Source organism: Oculina patagonica, chromosome 2, assembly GCF_052425735.1.
Source record: "Oculina patagonica isolate OP01 chromosome 2, crgOcupat, whole genome shotgun sequence".
Classification (NCBI taxonomy): domain Eukaryota; kingdom Metazoa; phylum Cnidaria; class Anthozoa; order Scleractinia; family Oculinidae; genus Oculina; species Oculina patagonica.
Window position 1 is genome coordinate 42,209,888 of NC_135759.1, and position 18,531 is coordinate 42,228,418.

Here is an 18,531-nt window from a genome sequence, read left to right on the forward strand (position 1 = left end):
TCTTTTCTTGTTTTCTTTGCGGTCTGCGAATTCATTATCGTCAAATTGTGAGCCCGATCAAAGCACTTAACTTGGTTTCGGCGCGGTTTCTGTGCCAAAAAAAAGGTTTTCGTGTTACGGTTAGAAAATACACATTATCCTGCTTATTAGGGCGCCATGTGGTGTCTTTTTAGTTCTTTTTTTCTTGCGTGCTAATTATATTCCCCACATCCTGCCCAATGTTTACCAATATTTAAACAATTTCATTACATATGCGAGCTTGTTGAGAATACGCCAAAAGCAACATTATTTTCTCTGTAGACGAAGGGGAAACGAGCATTGACCGCAGGAAAGAAAATCGGCAGCAAAAGCTAAGAAACGATGACTGGTCTTTGCTTCTTTGGTCGGATACATATAAACCGTATAATGATTAAACCAACGCTAGCTTTTCACTGATCGCTTCAGGCTGCTAACTGACATCCCTCGGAAACTGAAATATCACTTTCCGTTAGCCAAAACTTCGTTTTCAGTTCAATAAAACATGAAGTTGCGTGGATAGAAAGCCCCCTACCAGTCCAACCCTCTCCCCATGAAACAACACCTCCTATTAACTCTTGCAAATGGCTTTACATATTGGAGACACCGACAGGCGAAGCGAGAAAATCAAGTTTACTACCCATTAATACTATTTTTCTTCTAATATAAGAAAACAATGGAGGACAACACACGCAGGTGGCGCTAAAGGCGCTCTATGTGAAAATTCAAACAAAAACATTTCGTGACTCTGGCCCCTCCTGTACCCAGGGTCTTCGTTCCTTTGACCCGGCAAGTAAGCGCATGCGCATATGGTGCAGTCTGTGGTTTGAACGAACCAGCAAGTAGAGCCACCAACTGAGTAGCACTTAATTTCTTTTTCAACTACGTTTTGACTTGTATTTTAAAGAGGCTGTCTATTGAATGAGCGAGTTCTACCAAGATTTGTTATCATTTCACCAGTTTCAGAAGATCTCTATCTCGCAAGACAAACATTTCACTTTTAAGAGTCTCTTTTTATTCAAACTAACATTACTTTGGTTGATTCGATCTTTATCCCCACCCAACTCCCCCTAAGAAAGACAACTTAGGTCTGGGGTAGGTTCTGTGGTGAAGGGCGATCTTTTTTTCTTCGGAAGTTCAGCGTGAGCATGTTTCTTGTTAACACTTAATGTTAGAGAACGGAGTCTCTCGAGACTCCACTGGTGTATGTAAAGTGAGAGCCTGTTTTTACGGAGAAACGTCCCTGGTAACAGGGTTACCCTCCATACCGAGCCACCCCGCCCGAAAAAGCGTTTCATACGAATACGTTTCTATATTAATAGCTGCGAACCGTTTATATGAGAAATTGCAAAGTTGGCTCGGGGGGCAGGGTGACCCTGGGTGGAGGGTCACTCGCTTTGAAGGTAGGGTGACCCTGGGGAGCGAAACCGATCTTTTTAAAGATGTTCATATTCACAAAGAAAAAGCAAAACAGTTAAAATATTTTTTTTATTACAAGACACTAGCCTATTTCGCTACATTCATTGGTTAACTGCCCTTAATTTATCACGGATATACTGTTAATAAACAGAAATATAATTGTTCAGTAACTTATCATCATCATTATTGTTATTGTTGTTACCTTTTATAGCAACAGGTAAGTTTGCAAGGAGAAGGATTGGAGACGACGAAACACGTGACGGTATCAACAATTCGTGTTTGTTTTCTCCTTGTATTGAGCAGATTCCCTGTAATTATTTCATTGTCCGTCAACAGGGTTTGCATCTTTTCGTTGAGCTTCTATTGACAAGCAACGCTTCCCTGTCTCGACTGAAAGATCAGTTTCAACCGGAGGGCAGCTGACCAACAGCACTGCGGGAAACAGGTTGTTAGTTTTCCTTCACAACTTGACATTCTTTTTCCCAGTTGTCTATAAAATATTCGGAGACCAGTTCTTTGAATCTGAAATGTATAAAAAAAACGTACCAATTCACAGAGCATCGTACTCAGTTTGTTTTCCTGTTGTTAATTTCAAAGCAGTTTAACAAATGTTCTCTGGTCAGCTCTGTTTCGGTTTTTTGATCTCCCAAACGTTTTTCTTTATTGATAAAAAAGTGTCGAGAAAGTGACGGTGCCAGGTAAAATGATACAGGCCACGATAAAATGATAGTTACGGTGCCATTAGGTAACTATGGTAAAATGAGGGAGGAAAACATTAAATAATGAAGGAGATATTCTCTTTTAAGAAACGCCAAATGTACAGACGTTTGTACGGCTGCGTGGCAACAGTTGCCATACAGTCCCACAAAAAATTTGTTTGGTTTGAATACATCAATTGCTTAAAGCAGGTTTCGAACCATTCGCTTTAAACTTGCTTGTATAAATAAACAGTAACCTTCATTCAGCGCAAAAATATGCAGTTATTTGTCTGCAGACATTATCTTTTCCGAGAAGCGAAGTGGAGGCTATTGTGTTTATTACTCTTTAAATATTTTCACACAAAGCAGGTCTTTGGGAGAAAAAATAAAGCGTCAAATATAATTCAGTCGGCATTCAGAAGTTTTGCTAGTCTAGTCAAAATAATCAATTCAATTAAATTTACAATTTTTTGGGTTGAAAACTAAAAATGTGAACGTGTAGCGATAAGTTTGAAAACTGGGGATTATCAGTTGGGGAATATTGCTACATCACGCGACATGTTCAGACCAATCGCGTGCGATAAAAATATCTGATGGATTATAATTAAATTTTTGCATCCTTTTCCTAGTTGTTAGGATATCTACTGTTCATCAGGTGTATTAAATGCACAACTTACTTGATTAAAGGGCAAAGTGGACTTGAACATCCTGGAAGAATTTTCTCCTTTAATAAATAAAAGAGGAATTAAAAAAAATAACTTTATTTAAGTGTCAATGTATTTAGCACAGTTGTGCTAATTGTGGACACTGTAAATAGATAAACAAATATTGCAAAATCGAACATAAACTTGTTAAAAACCCCAACTGGCAGCAGCAGTTGGCTATTTACAAAGCGTGCAGGAGTTGAATTCGGGACGACCGAAGACAAATCCATTTAGTGGCAGGGAGGTGGATTTGAACCCGGGGCCACCGGATTACAAGTCCAGCGCCCTACCACTAGGCCACGCCGCCTCCTGCGTTTCGTAGAGGGAAGGAAACACAAGTGGGAATGGAGAAAACGAAAAACGCTGCGGAAATATATAACATGAATAAGCTGCTATACAACATGGACGAGCTGCGCCCCATTTCGAGCTCTGACAAACTTTCAGAAGAGTTGACGTGACAATAGAAATTTTGGCAAAACGTGTTCAACTCTGGGACATATCAGTGCATGTTTTTGGGGGCATTTTTTAATGCTACTAACTGAGAAAGAACAAGAGCTGTCCGTCAACCAATTTTTAGCTAAAAAATGTTAATTTTAAAAACACAATAAATCTCCAGTATTTCTCATTTCTCTAAGGCCATCCCAATAAAATGTTTCGTTTTCCATCGCCCGACCGACCCATTTGTTTTCGAAATGTAAAAAAAAAACCGGGTTCACTAGTCAATGAAGCAAGAACTTTAATTTTCAAGCACACGATCTTGTTTTATTTACAACAATTGGTATGATGTGATGTCCTTGTCACTTTGGCGCTCTTCCTTTGCTTTTTTTGTTTTTTTTTTTTTTTATTTTTTTTTTTGATTTATTTTTTTTTTTTTGCATTGGCACAAAAAAAATATTTTATTTTTAAGTTACATCGATACTAAGTTTTTCAAATGCTGTTTCGTGCCAAGGGCATTAACGATTGTTCCAACTTTCTCAGCGAGATCAACTGAAACAAAATCTTTCGGTTCTGCATCTCCTGGCTTCTTGGCCCAGCCCCTTTTTTTTTTGACCGACCCACCATCACAAGAGACGATGGGAAATGAAGCATTTCATTGGGATGGCCTAAATTTTACTAGAAATCGTTTCCAAAAAAAAACTATCTTCTCCAAACATCCCCAAACATCACACAAAAATTTACAAAACACCGTTAAACATAGATAAGTGAGACAATGAGAGCGTTTTTGGATTCCTTGAAACGCAAACGAGATATTCCCGTCAAACCAGTGTTAAGCTGCACTAAAGAACGACCTTTGGGTATAATTAATAATTCAGTAACTTGGGATACTTGTGTTGCAGTAACAAACAGTTATTCATATGTAATGAACATTACATACCTCTCCTTGATATAAAACTCGTACAAAATAATCTTGATTCTGAAGGGAAATAAACATTTAACATCTCTTTAAGGACTAGTGCTTAGTATAACTGTTTGTTAAGCCTATGTTCGTGGGCATTGGGGGGTAGGGGGATGGGTAATATTATCAGAAGGAATTTTGCATCTGGGATTTGTGGGGCTTGTATGCGGAAAGGGAGGGGGTGTTTTTGGAATTTTACGATGCCGTAAAATTCCGGCTATAAGCCCCCCCCCCCCCGCTTATAAGGCCCCCCAGTTATAGGCCCATCTACCTGGAAACAAAAACATACATCCGATTATAAGTCCCCCCGGATATAAGCCCCCCTCTGCTGGATGACAGTACTAAACAGGGCTACAATGTTGCTTTATTATACGTTTTTACCTTAAAACGTATTTCGATCAACACTCCCGTGGCTCGTTTCGATACGTTTATTTTATCCCGCTTATAAGCCCACCCAAAACCCCTTATGAAGTTGTATAAGCCCAGGGCTTATAACCAGAATTTTACGGTATATATTACAGGTTACTACTAATCATATCAAAATAGAAGAAAAGTGACTAAAAATAATTTTCATAGTACATTTTTAAGTAAAAAGATTTCTCATTCTGGGTGCCATTTTCTGAACACCCGCCATGAAAAACACTGAAAATGTTCACGCTACAGATCGACATAGTGGCTCTATCTAATGTAACTGTCACTTCTCCGACGAGAGGCAATTCTTCAATCCACATGGCATGCTTCATCAATACTTGTATTATATTTTAACGCTATTTCAACATTTCCTAACCAAATCGTTTCGCATTCTGTTTTCATAACTTTTCTTTTTTATGGCACACTAGCCAAAAAAAGTTGTTATTATTATTTATATGCAAGCTTTAAGACACGTTTCTCGAGTGTTGTGTTTGTTTAGTGTTGTGCTAATCAGTTCTATTACCTTATCTCTGTAGAGCTCAAAAGTCAAATCGGCAGCAAAATCAGGCCACTTGTCAAGACCAAGACCAAGTGCCATCAGCAGGGCTGCCACAGATGTGTCATGTACTGAGTACAGTATCATCTTGTATTGACTGTTGGTGAGAAAACAGTTCATTACAAGATTAGAAATTCATCTTCATCAGGGTGCAGTTTAAACACACTTACATGCATACCATAAATGATCTAATAAAGGCCCGGGACGTCTATTAAATGTTAGGGGTTCTAGAGAGGGCGTTAAATAGATATGAGATGTTTATTAGAGAGAGGCGTTTATTTCACTTTAACTGTAAAAACGTCAACAAAACAAATAAGACGCGTAGTATGCTCGTAGAGTAAGATAGAAAACAAAGTTTGTAAGTAGGAGATTAATCTAATCTGTGCTAAAACAAAGGCTAGAGATGATGTTCATAGTTCGATACGGATGTATTCATTGTCATCGGGGCCAACCACGTTGGCCATGGCATCATTGGCCTCTTACATGTCCGAGCCAAGCAAGCGTGATTTTACTTCAGTTGTGGAGTGTTTCCTTGGTTTTTGAGGCAATTCTTTGGGGTTGGTGGGGAGAAGGGCATCTACTAGACATGGGACAGTTTAATTTGAAGGGGAGTCTAATACAAACTTTACACCTCAGGGGAGGCATTTATTTGAGAGTGGGCGTTTATTAGATCATTTCCTGTACACGAATTTCCACGCATACATCTGTGTGGATTTGACAAAACGTGGACTCTGGGAAATTTGCGGTCCGAGAAATTTGAGGGGGGGGGGGGGGGCAGCGTCAACGACCAAGTGGTTAGGTAGGGAGCCCTGGGTCAGCTGTTGAATTGCAATCCGGCTGGGGGGGGGGGGGGCTGGCTTAAGTCAGCTTTTTGGCTTGTTTCAGCAAAGACTTTGCTTTGAAATGTGGCCAGGACTGCTCCCGGCTTTCGGTTTTCTGGGCCGGGGCTGGGCTTAGTAGCTGTGAGGGCTCTGAGTGCTCAGCTATGACCGGGCACAGGAAGGCTTCCTAGCAGTGCCCCTGGACTCTCTCAAACCCACACGGGGAAGGGAAGGGAGGGCTAAGAGAGCGAGTGGCCGCTGGCAGTTCTGGGGGCCTTGTTTTTTTAAATCAGGACAGATTGCTGGCAAGAAAATTCCCTAATACTAACGAGGCAAAAGGCAGTCTCAGTAGGTGCTCCTGGCTTTTGGTTTTCTGGGGGCTGGGCTCAGTAGCCTTGAGGCCTCTGAGAGCTCAGCTGTGACCGGGCATGGGAAGGCTTCCTAGCATTGCCCCTGGGCTCTCTCAAACCCACAGAGGGAAAGGAAGGTAGGAAGACACCAAAGCGCCAAGTAATAATAAATAGAAATCAAAAGACTTTAGACCCGGGGGGGAGTCCCCCCTCCGGAGTTTAGAAAGAAGATTAAGATGGCTTGTAGACACCGTGCCATCTGTGACGTGGCATGTACAAGATATTTTGACATCAGATTCATCAGTAAATTTATAACATGTTTGAATTTTTTTATTGGTGCTGAGAAAAAAAACACTTGGCTACCGTTTACGTACCTTTGACCATCAATTGTTTTGATAAAGTTATCTGTAATGTCTTCCAAAAACACTCCAACTCCAAATGACAGGAACTTTTTCCTATCAAGTTATAATTATAAGCACTGATTAATAAATATAATAAGTAGCACTTAATGTTGGTGACACTGCCCTTTTCAAAAAACATACAGAAAGAGTGAATGGGTGAAATTGGTCCTGATCACCAAAGCTTGGAAATTGCCATTTTCTAAGTTAAAGTGGGGTAACTTATCGGTAGTTTGTTTTTGAGTTATTAGTAAGGGTGTTATTGACAGCATATATTGTTGCTATGGTAACCTATAATGACACAAATGTGACCACATCTTGTTCATTAATGACTAAAGTACCATCTACTGGAAAAGAGTGGTTATAGTACAACCCATCAATGTATAAGTGGTGGAAAGTGCTGCAAACTGTTGCCAGCCACCTTACAGTCAAAACACCTCAAGCGTTCCTGTCAAGGGTGGATTAATGATTCCATTATTGCAAATTTGATTTCATTCTTTGCTTCAAAATTCCATTTTTGAATTGAATATTTCAATGTTCAAGCGGCAACTCAATTCAAAACTCAAATGTTGGTTGGATTGTTGTCTGGCTTCATGCGACAGACACTTGGGAATTCGGCCGGAATTTGCATAAACTAGTCAACCGCCAAATGTCACACATGGTATTTTCTCATTATTTGGTTCTTCACATTCCTTTATTTCAACCCTATGATAACACCAAAAGAGAGGCGAGACATTTTGGTGCACTGAAAAGGCACAAAAATACTACTGGCAGATATATATGAATCAAGTCGCTGTTTGAACATTGAAATATTCAATTCAAGAATGGAATATTGAAGCAAAGAATGAAATCAAATTTGCAATAATGGAATCATTAATCCACAAGAACGCTTGAGGTGTTTTGACTGTAATTAAGTTGTAGCAAACTCTTATTGTTTTACCGTATATGTGTTAGTCCACACTGCACTGCAATAAATACTTCAAGTGCTTGTTCTTCAATTACATTTAAATTCTGTAAAATAACTTGAGGAACTTCCATGTTATGAGCCTGAAAACAAGAATTTAAAAAATAGTCCGCGTATTATTGTGCTATCCTTTTATTTATTAATAAAAACTATCTGCAGTATGTAATATCATCATAATTTGACCAATTAGCTATAACTTGTGAGTTGTTTGATTGATGTCAACAGTCATATCTGCCCAGGGGGGTACTTGGGATAATTTTCAAATGACAAGGATTTTTTGGGGTTTGAAATTTTCAACTCTGGGATTTTTGGGGGGTAGGAAAATTTGGTAAGTGTTTTTTGGATTTAAATAGGGATTTTTTGGTATAACAAACAATTTAAAGATTCCTTGCAGTGCCTTGGCTGTATAGTTTTGCGAATATAGCACAAACAATCATCTTTTGCTGTTGATTTTTTGGGGGGTTAATTTTTGGTCTAGGGTTTTTTTAGGCTTTGTTGGAAAAACTAGGGTTTTTTGGGGGGTCTTGATTTTTGCCCCAATTCGATCATCCCCAGCACTTGAAATCCTGAGTACCCCCCTGAGCATATCTGGGCTCATTATCAGTACACAACCTTTATATTAATTAACTCACCATCATTGTAACCACAATGTCTCGTAAGTGGATTGACACAGCAGGTTTGTCACTATAATCCATTTTTAAAGCATCTCCAATCTTTCTCTGCCTGATGTGATATCCATCCACATAGTTAGCCCCCTCATGAACAGTATATTTATACCAACTCTTTAAAAAGGCACAGTGAGTTATATTTGGGTACAAGAATTCTTTTTTCTCATCTTCTGTGTGTATGGTAACAACATCTGCAAATCAAATATGTCCAATAAACAGTGGTGAGAACAAACACATAACCCATTGTTCCGGGTAATCAGACAATCTACCACATCTTCTAAATGAGAGATGGTAAATGCAGCTTGGTGAAATAAATGAGAAAATTTGAATATGTAACACGAGCAGGGGACAAAGAAAAATTCTCAGTCCCTGACTGGAATATCATGCTTTCGACAATGTTGAGCTTGCAGTTGCAAATGGTCCAGCTCACCACAAGTCTCTCCTAGCTCAGCTGGTTAGAGCACCCTACCGATATCTGGGAGGCCATGGGTTTGATTCCTATCAGGGACTGACTTTGTCCCCTGCTTGTGTTACATTTCAAATTTTCTCATTTACCACATCTTAAATCAGGAAGGTACATCATTCCAACAAATGTGTCAGTGCCAAGCAACAAAAGGAGTGAAAGTGCATAGTAGACCCCAGTTTCCCTGCTAGCAGAGGCCTCATTTCTTCTGTATTTGCTGCTCTGACAGATTGAGAATGAGGAAAAAGAGTCCTCTGCCCTGTGTCAAAAATAGCTTTAATTCGCTGACCACAATAAAATTATGTTTGATAAAGTTAACAAAACATGCACCTTTTAATCCTTCCTTCCCAAACATTCCTGCTACCACGCATCTTGCAGAGTCAATTGTTCTTTGTATATTAGATGTGCGTATACTGAAAAGTAACACATAAAAAATGTCAAGAAATCAATTCACAGTAAGTCTGCAACTTGCATTTCGCTCCATTATTTCACTTTACTTAATGTGTTTAATTAAGAACTGCTTTGGGGCAAAAAAAAAATTTGGATAGTGCAATAAAAAAAGAAAACAACTAGAAATAGAAAAACTTTGGCCTTTCTGTATTGCTTGGTGAATACATCAAGGCCTCAGTTTGAGATTTTCCCATAAACTAAGACCTCACTCTTAGTTAATAAGAAATTAATAATGACCATGCTAATTCAGTCTTCCTGTAATTTTAAATGGTCATATTGTTTGTAGTTTATACTATTTTTAGCGGAGCTCCACAGCGGCCCGAAGGGCCGCAGAGCGGAGCCCGATACCCATAGAAAATTCACAGAAATAGGAAAACCATGATCTTGAGTTTTCGTGGTCATAGTGGCTAGCGGCATGGCTCGCGGGCGCGTACGTACGTACGGTGTCGCGCACTTCAGAAATAGATAAACCCTCACCTATTTGTTACTGGGCATCCACGTTATGATCTATTGACAGCTGTCAGTACAAGGTATCCGCTGACCAGTATCACGTGATCATATCGCGGGCTCAGGTGTATAACTCATTGAGGTAACGTGTTTTTATAAAGTTGACCGCTGACCTTTTTTTTTCTATTGGATTGCAGGCTCATTAACTATATTTTATGCCCACGGTCAGTGACTTCAGATATTTAAATAAAGGGCAAAGTAAATTACCGGGGAGCTCTGCTTTTAGGCTTGGCTAAATCTATTTAATAAACAGAGATTCCAACCCTCCTGTTTCGGCTGGAAACCTCCGTTTTTGGTGATCGTTTCCGGCCTCCCATTTTCGCTCAATATTCTACCATTTTTTGTAACATTCCTCAAGTAAAGTAAGATAATGTTTTCTCTGCTACACTAGCCTTCTTTGCGCGATCCTTTGTCGTTTCTCTATGGTATCTCGAGCGGGCAATCATCTCGCCGGGCTTCTTTTACCTTTAGCGCTTCGCTTGCATGAGTCTGCAGATTTTTGGACGCGGTAATGCGATGGATTGCCTCTTTTTTGTGCGATGTTTGCGTTCGTTTGTGGTTTTGCTTGGTTTTCTATGGTTTTTAGTTGGTAAATTTCCATTGGCTATGATCTCAAAATATTGGAAATGGCATCTTCCAGGGTGCATGCCCACGGACCCCCTAGAGGCTCGCACTTGGCGCTAGTATCCGCGATCAGAATCTTCCGTTTTTCATCTCTGAGGGTTGGAATCTCTGTATTAAACAATGTTTTCTTCAATAAGTATATAAAGGGTATCAACATACCACAGATTAATACTTACAAAATCTCTTGAGGATTCAATGTCCCCTGTACAAAATTAAGATCATCTATATACAACTTGCCACACTTCTTGCCCAATTCATACATTTGTTGCTGTCCTACTCTGGTGAGCTGACCTCGTGGGCTTCCTCCCTAAAAGAGATCAAGAAAGTTCTCATGTAAGCCTATTACAGTAAACACCCGCGTGTAAGAACCTAGTGGTTTAAGAACCTGCTGGCAGAAATTTGCCATTTTAATACCCCAAAATATAAGAACCTGTTTAGCCAAGCAAATTTCAGCAGGTTCTTATATGTGGGGGTTATAGAAAATTTTTATGAACATTTTTAACAGAACATCCCAAACTGTATTTACAAATAAAGAAAAGACAGATTCACATAGACTGTAATTGTCTTCTTTGGACCTTGCATGAGGCTTGAAGCAATACAGTTATGAATAAATGCTGTATAATGAAGGACCAAACCCATTTTTTTTCTTCTCGTACAATCAAAAACTTTCGCTCCTCCTTAGAAATTAAGAACCTTATTAAGAACCTACTTAGCCTAAATTACCAATAACTACCCCCAAATACAAGAACCTATTTTGCCAATTTGCAATTTGGTCTTAAAAACGTGCATGGGTGGATTTTTGCTTAACATTGAGCCAGTTCAGAGATCTGCTTTGGGTGTTCAAATTTAAAATGACTACCATTAGAGTTATAAAACTTTTATGGTATTTGAACAGTATAAAATATGGCTTGAAATAACCCAATTATTACTTGAAAAAAATTTAATCAACCTTGCAAAAACTTCATCGCGCTATAACTTCGCGGAGAAATAAGATTTTTTTTGTAAACTTTTTTGTAAAAGAACGCCCTTGAAGAGCTTTATCTGAACATTATAAAATCTCCGGTTTAGAAAAACTGCACTTTTGAACGGTGGCTGATACCTTAAAACATGCCCATCAAATGATATTGTGATACCTTTTACAGTTAGGGTGTTCTTTCTGACAAGAACACCCATCATTTTTACATCAGAGTTGGCCATAACCCCCCTGGCTATAAGCCCTGACTTTCCTTAGTCCCTCACCAACCCCCCCCCCCCCCCCACCCAACTCCTCAGTGTAAAAACCTGTGAATTCTGTGAATTTTTGTTTTTGTTTTAGACCTACCATTTTCCTGTTCCATATTGTTTCAAGATTCTTTTCTGTCTCAGTCGTTAATTGTTTTACGAGACTAGTGAGGTCCACAGTTTTTACACCGAGGATGAGCGGGCCCCTGGCTTATTTAAGCTTATTAACTTGCATTTTACGGTCTGGGTATAAGCTCAAGCAGTAAACAACATACAACCTTTAAAAGTTTCTTCATTTGGCGATCGTCGTAATTAGAAAACGGTCTGGTCCCTCCATTAACGTGTTTCAGATCGCAATCGACGTCAGTGTGTGGAAGAGCTCCCATAAGAAGGTCCGAACTCCATGCCACTTGTTCCAACTCTTTGCAGGGAGCGGAGAAGATCGGTGTTCTGGCACCGTGCCGAAAGGCAATTTGAACCAAGACTAGCTCTAAATTCGAGCTCTGTGAGCTCTTTCTTGCACCGTCTTTCAAATCTTTAGATATCTTTAATGCACCACCAGCAGCTATAGCGAAAGAGGAAAGCCGGAAAATTCTGCTGACAGCCGCCATTTTGAAGTCGTGTCACGTGACGATGCTCACTTGACGCGCGCGCGAAGCGTGGAAGTTGGGTGGGGTTCTAGCAGGGCGAATTAGGCAGGGAGGGGGAGGAAAAAAACCGCTTATTAAACTACGTGCGGTTCGTACTCGTGCTCTTTACATTTTTCTCTTGTTTTCAAATGCCTGAATGTTTTCCCATGTTTAATGACAGTATAATTATAAATCTCTATACAGATTGGAAAAAATAGTAAACGAGGGGGGCGTTGGGATTTTCAGTTTTGCGGATTTGGCCAATTATTTTTAGTCGGTTTTGGTTGCCGCACGAAAACCGCGGTTTTTTGAAAATTTTCGTGTGTTTATTTGTTTCGCTTTTTCCTTTTTGAGCATTTGGTTTTCGGCTTTCAGCAAAAAACACCTAGCGGTTTTTCAGATTTGGTATCCGACTGGCTTTCAGCTTTTCCATTTGGTTTCCAGTTTTCTCTTCGTCTGTTATGATCTCAATTATGCGCCCAACCGCGTGCTAAGTTCTCGAGACTGCAACGTGAGTTTTTTGGATTTTTATTAAAAAGCTTTCAGAGCTATAGCTTTTCTGTAGCTTTCTGCGATGGGAAAATTCCCCCCAAAGTCCTGTATTGTGATTCAGTAGATGATTTTTGCGAATTTTTTTTTTTACTAATTTAATCAGAGACTAGAGAAGATCTGCGGGATTCCGACCATGGCATCTACAAATGCCGTGAAGAAATATGGTTTGGTCAGAATGTTCCACGAGTCGCCAATGTATCAGAACGATAAATAGGTTTTAGAAATTAGGTGTGTAAATTTTTGAATCTGATGGTTTTGTTTCCAAACCTTTTTCAGTTTTGCGGTTGTGGATGAATTTTTGAGCGGTTTTGAGGGTTTTGTAATATACCCCAACGCCCACCTCAATCAACTGTAACAGAGCTACAACTATTGTAGACTCTTTGTATATTCAACGACTCTTTGGTGATATATGCCAAAAACACCGAGAATAGCTTACAGCACTGTAAGTTTATACGAACCTGAAATTTCTAACAAGTTGATGTTACCACAACAGAAATTACTGAAATTATTATCTGAATCGTTTTTGGAGCTATCAGTTCTTACAGATTGGTTATCAGCATAGTGACAAGTAGGTCGATTATACCAGCACTAAATTTAGAAACACTGTTCTAAATTTACTACCTACTTATTAATAAATTTTCGCGAATGTTTTTCGCGATTTTAGTACGAATTTCGCGACACTTTTTTTATTTTAATCACTTAAATTTCGCGTTTTCAGCAAGAATTCACATTCCTTGGCAATTTAGTTACATACCTTCGACCACAAAGGAGAAAAGGTCAAAAATAACAACGCAACAAGCAGTGCCACAATTTTACAAGTAGGTGTGCTTGTATCATAGTGTATAGTTTTTAGTCAATTGAAGACAACATCCATTTACATTGAAAATTCCTTCCTCAGTGTACTAACTTTCTTTCTTGATTATTGGCATAATGTGAATCACTTATTTTCGCGTCATGTTATGTTCGCGACACTTATTGTTTGCGTCACTTTAATTTCGCGATGTTTTAGAATGCGAAATTCGCGAAATTAACGTGTCGCGAAAATTTCATGTAATAAGGTAAGTGCTGAAAAGAAATTATCTTGCAGCGACGACGATCAGCAAAACCAGACAAACAGGAAAAAGATAACACGTACACTCAAAGCTTATGACCTCAGTCGCTTCTTCAAACATTTGGAAACAGTATATATGTTTCATCATATTTCCCTCAGATATTTCAACAAAGAAAGGTATATTTTATTTCCGACATTCTCTAGTATAAAAACGTTACTACTCCCCGTTTTCGTTTTCTAGAATAGTAGTCGAAATATACTTCTTCTATAATTCAGTGAATAATGCATCACACCTCTTTGGAAATGTGTAATACATGTAATAGTGTTGCAATTCATGGAATCACTCCAAAATCAATGCATTTTTAATCCATAAAACTGAATTGAGCTCATATAATAAACTTTTTAATTGAGGGAACACACAACGGGCAAATCCAGAACTTCTTGTTGCCGGACCTGCAGAAATGCCGACCAAGTAAATGAACAAATATTCGACTAGCACAACTAGTCTTCTTCAGGATCAGTGCTAAAAACTCGTTTTGGTTCCTAAATCCTGCATATTGTATGATAGTTTTGAGCAAATAACTGATCGTCGACAAAATAAGCGCAGTTTTTAGTGACAAAGTTTAATTCAGTCCCCAGCATATATTTTTGGAATAAAAGTACCGGTACATGCAGCAGCAAATTTTATCCGAGTTACTCACTCAATAGAAATAAAGCTGACAAAAATTCTACAATCAGTGTTCTATAGCTATGGACCGATCTGACTGTTTTGCTAAAAAACAATTAAGTTATTCTTCAGAAATAAACCTACAAAAGCAACAGCAACAACCACAAGGAACGTTTAATTATTAATTTAGTTCAAAACATACAGTATCACAGTATTTGAAAAGGAGGACAGTAAGGCTCTCCCTTTTTTAGGTCCCCTAACTTAGTAACTAACTAAGTAACTAACTAACTAACTAACTAACTAACTAACTAACTAACTAACTAACTAACTAGCTAACTAACTAACGAAATTAATACTACAAAAATATATCAGATATAAATTGGTTAATATCGTTTATAGAAATGTGAAATCTAAAAATTTAATGGACACTGTCACGAGGATTTTAATGCTTCGTAAAAAAAAACTAAAATTGGCAAATAGGTCTTCTCGTACATGAAATGCATTTAGGACACAAGATGAAGATGTAAAATGAATTGTTGTTGAAGGGAGAGGAAGATATTTTTAGTGAATTTTCCAGTCCACTTGAAAAAACTGTCAGCCTGATTTTAGATCTAAGTGAGCCACTTTCACTTGTTTATCACTTCAGTACACTTGCATGGTGATTTTTGCCAAATTGGACCACCTTTGTAGTTTCCATATGTCTTTAGGCTCTTGAGGTTTGAAATGAAACTGGTGACAGTGTCCCTTTAATTACGAACATCAGGCACTGAAGCAGCGAAAAATATAATGTACAAATATGTACAATGTATAATATATGTTCTATTACTGTGCAGTTCCAAATGCTTCTAACAATTAATAAAAAAGCTCCCAATTCTAACGATGTCCGATAACTACCTACCCAAATGCACAGTGATTCAAAGAACTCTTTCAACACCACTGAACACACTGATGTTGAAGTGATTATGGTTATTGACATTCCATACATTACTAACAGTTCTTATTAAATGTCAATTAGAAGGTTAAATAAAGTGTTAGTCCCCTGCAGAGGTGCCAGCATTTGCGATCAACAGAGGTAAACAAAGCTTGCGATTATTGTCAGTACTCATCATATGTTTGAAAGATTGATTCCTTTAAATTATTTAAATTATATTCGCAAAAATTTCAGAATTGGCTTCTTTAGCTGAACTGGCTGGATTTTTTCAGTTCAGTTTTATTGGAATTTAAGTATTTCCGATGCTAACCAAGGAATTTACCGATACTACTAATATCGAGGAATTTACTGTCATACTTGAATAAGCCGAGTAGGTTTTATTGAGAGTCCTATCCTGATTCTATAGATATGAATCTCCGTGGGTTCAATAAATACATTTTATGAAATTCTGGGTAAAAACTCTTCATTCACTTGATGATTACATTTAGTGATATTAACTTAAGTTAATTCCAACGCTCTTCCGCGAGGGAAATTGCTCTAACTGTTTTTTTTTTAGGATTTCGAGGATTTTAAAAAAAACGGCAAGACACTGAGTTCGTTGGAAAACTGAAAAGAAAGACAGGCTATCAACTTATAGAAAACCAGATGGATGTCAACTAGTTGGAGCGGATAGACCAAAAGGCGTGAGCTGTTATCACAGCGTGAGTCAGTTGACTGCCAAGTAAAACAAACAAGAAAACACGCGAATTACAGCACGCGCGTTTGGATAAAAATGAAAGAAAGAGATCAATTAACCAGAAATGTCCACCTCGACAGATTTGATTGGTTGTCCCGCGTGAGAACGTGCAAACTTGTACTGTAATGTGGCGGTTGTAATTGAAAGGTAGTCGTGGTTCGTGACTGCCTGACGAGTCGTTTTCTTTTGATAATCATTCCTGGTTTGCTTGTAGTGCCAATCAAGCTCTCGGAAAATGAAACTTGCTACTAAGCACTTTGGCTAAAGTACAGCGATATTTTGATAATACAGGATTACAATGGTATATGTTAGGATATAATTCCGGAGTAATAATCACGGAGGGAGGTAGTTACAAAATGCCCCCTCCCCCCCCCCGTAACAGACGTTGAATGACCCCTCAAAATTTGAGTCCGCATAGGCCGCCAAGGTGCACGCCGAATTAGTGGGTGGGCTCTGCTCGCAATTACAGTGCGCATGCCGGAGTGGAGAGGAAAAGAATGGCACTGTCAGCTGTCACGCCGTGCCGCAGAGAAAGAAAACGCGCCGCAGCCGCAAAGAAGACGGTGAAAGACCATTCGACAGTCCTCGTAACGACCAGTTCTTTTATAAACAAACTTTATAAAAAAGTAAGGCTGATAACATCTGAATATGTTTTCTTTCCGACTCTTTAAGTTAATTAAATAAACAAGAATCTGCAACGCTGTGATTCGTGAAAACCCGTCTACGAAACCCTGTGGGAAAATGACATTTATTTCGAGCCTTACTTGGGACTGAACTTGAAACAACTGTGATGTTCCCATAGGTTTCTCGTTCGCTCCAAATATTCCCTCTTGTTAGACTTGTTACCAAAACTTAGTACGGACCAAAGAAAACGCCCCGGGTTAGAACTCCCCAAAATTTGACCTTGAGTGTGTGTGTGCTCCTGAAACCCTTACCCTATTTTGACCAGATTACGACTTTCCTGCTACACTTCAGATTGACCAAAAGACATCCAGAGCCAAAACATCACAACTGTATTACAAGTGTGCTAGTTCTCACCCACAAGCACACTTTACTATTATGAATTGAACAGACGCTACGTGCAAACATTGGAGGAGAGTTAAAATAGTTCCCCGAATATACCAATTTGATGACCAGAGTGAAAACCATACCTTATTTTAGAGAAAATGGTCAAAATCTAGACCCTTTTGGACCAAAACTGCTAAAAACCCATACCTTTTCTTTGGCGCCGCGCGCACATACCTGTACAAAGGAGTACCCACCCCCCCCCGGGGGGGGGAGGGGAACGTTTGGTAGTATACTACAAACACACGGTACCACCAATAGTAAAATAATCCTTCACAGAGGTTGATGAGCTAGATAATAAAGTATTGTATTATTGTGTGCAAGTCGTTTATATACTGCTTTCAACTTGGCTCTATCTCCGTTCAGTTCCAGTGAAAGCTCAGGTTTTGGCTAAGTTATACCGGCGCTGTTGCAGTTGTATCATTATGCGGAAAAAACTGTTTTGCGGAAGAACGTCAGTACGTAATTAGCCGTACGTAATGAGAGAGGTTACCACGATTACAATGTAATTGGTGTAGATTGATTTTTGAAGACAAAACTTTATTAGTGTTTACTGTTATAAGAACACGTACCAAACGATATATCCTGTAAAACACCCTCAAGGACTTATTTTATTTGTTCCGACTTGATTTCATATATAACCTCGGCGCTAGAGGGGTTTTTCGTATTTTGCGGCACAGTTGCGATCTCTTGGCTTCTCTGCTGCCGGATCCTTGTTAAGAAATGCTCGTACCAGACTTGACTCTAAGTGCTTATAAAACCAAATTGATTGCAAGGCTGGTACAATCAATCAATAATTTAGTTCACGGAGATGCTTGTCGAAATTTTCAGAAAAATCTCCAAAAGGTACCAGAATCCATATATATTTTCGGGCTGGTTCAAATTCATTTCTTACCTACGATCCGAGAGGTGTCAATATTAATATAACGTAGCAGTCAAGAGAATTATACGTGACACTGACCAAAAGGGTCCAAAAGCCACATCCCAGAAGAAAAAAATATATTAGAATGTCAATTTTAATTCAATTCTTGCCATCTAGATCCATGTTTATTTGCGGCTCACTTTGGAAATCACACCATTATTTAGAAGTTCCATAATATGTCGCAATCCTGAAAACTCTGAATATGGACCAAAAGTTGATTTCACCCTCAGTCAAAACAGAAGGATCGCTGTCAGTACCATACCGAGTCCCGGCCGGGGAGAGGGGTGGGGGAGTGAAGCGTGAACTGAGACTA

At 38.9% G+C, this 18,531-nt stretch overlaps 1 protein-coding gene across 1 annotated transcript; it reads right to left on the reverse strand.

Annotated features, from left to right (window-relative positions):
- Positions 1-1,489: 1,489 nt before the first annotated feature.
- On the reverse strand, positions 1,490-12,287 carry LOC144644727 (lysophosphatidic acid phosphatase type 6-like). Its single transcript, XM_078504246.1, has 10 exons — positions 11,944-12,287; positions 10,621-10,751; positions 9,194-9,276; positions 8,365-8,591; positions 7,709-7,815; positions 6,745-6,825; positions 5,167-5,296; positions 4,212-4,250; positions 2,810-2,856; positions 1,490-1,956 (listed from the first exon to the last, which is right to left on the reverse strand). The coding sequence occupies exons 1-10, from the start codon at positions 12,274-12,276 to the stop codon at positions 1,884-1,886; spliced, it is 1,251 nt and encodes a 416-aa protein (XP_078360372.1). The 5' UTR covers positions 12,277-12,287; the 3' UTR covers positions 1,490-1,883.
- Between the last annotated feature and the right edge of the window lie 6,244 nt (positions 12,288-18,531).

Bases quoted from the DNA above. Each gene is read 5' to 3' on its own strand.
- LOC144644727 (XM_078504246.1), bottom strand. From the start codon at position 12,276: ATGGCGGCTGTCAGCAGAATTTTCCGGCTTTCCTCTTTCGCTATAGCT. The intron at 7,816-8,364 runs GTGAGTTAATTA...TCTTGTTTTCAG, and splicing joins ACATTGTGGTTACAATGATG to GCTCATAACATGGAAGTTCC. The intron at 4,251-5,166 runs GTAATAGAACTG...ATTTCCCTTCAG, and splicing joins TTGAGCTCTACAGAGATAAG to AATCAAGATTATTTTGTACG.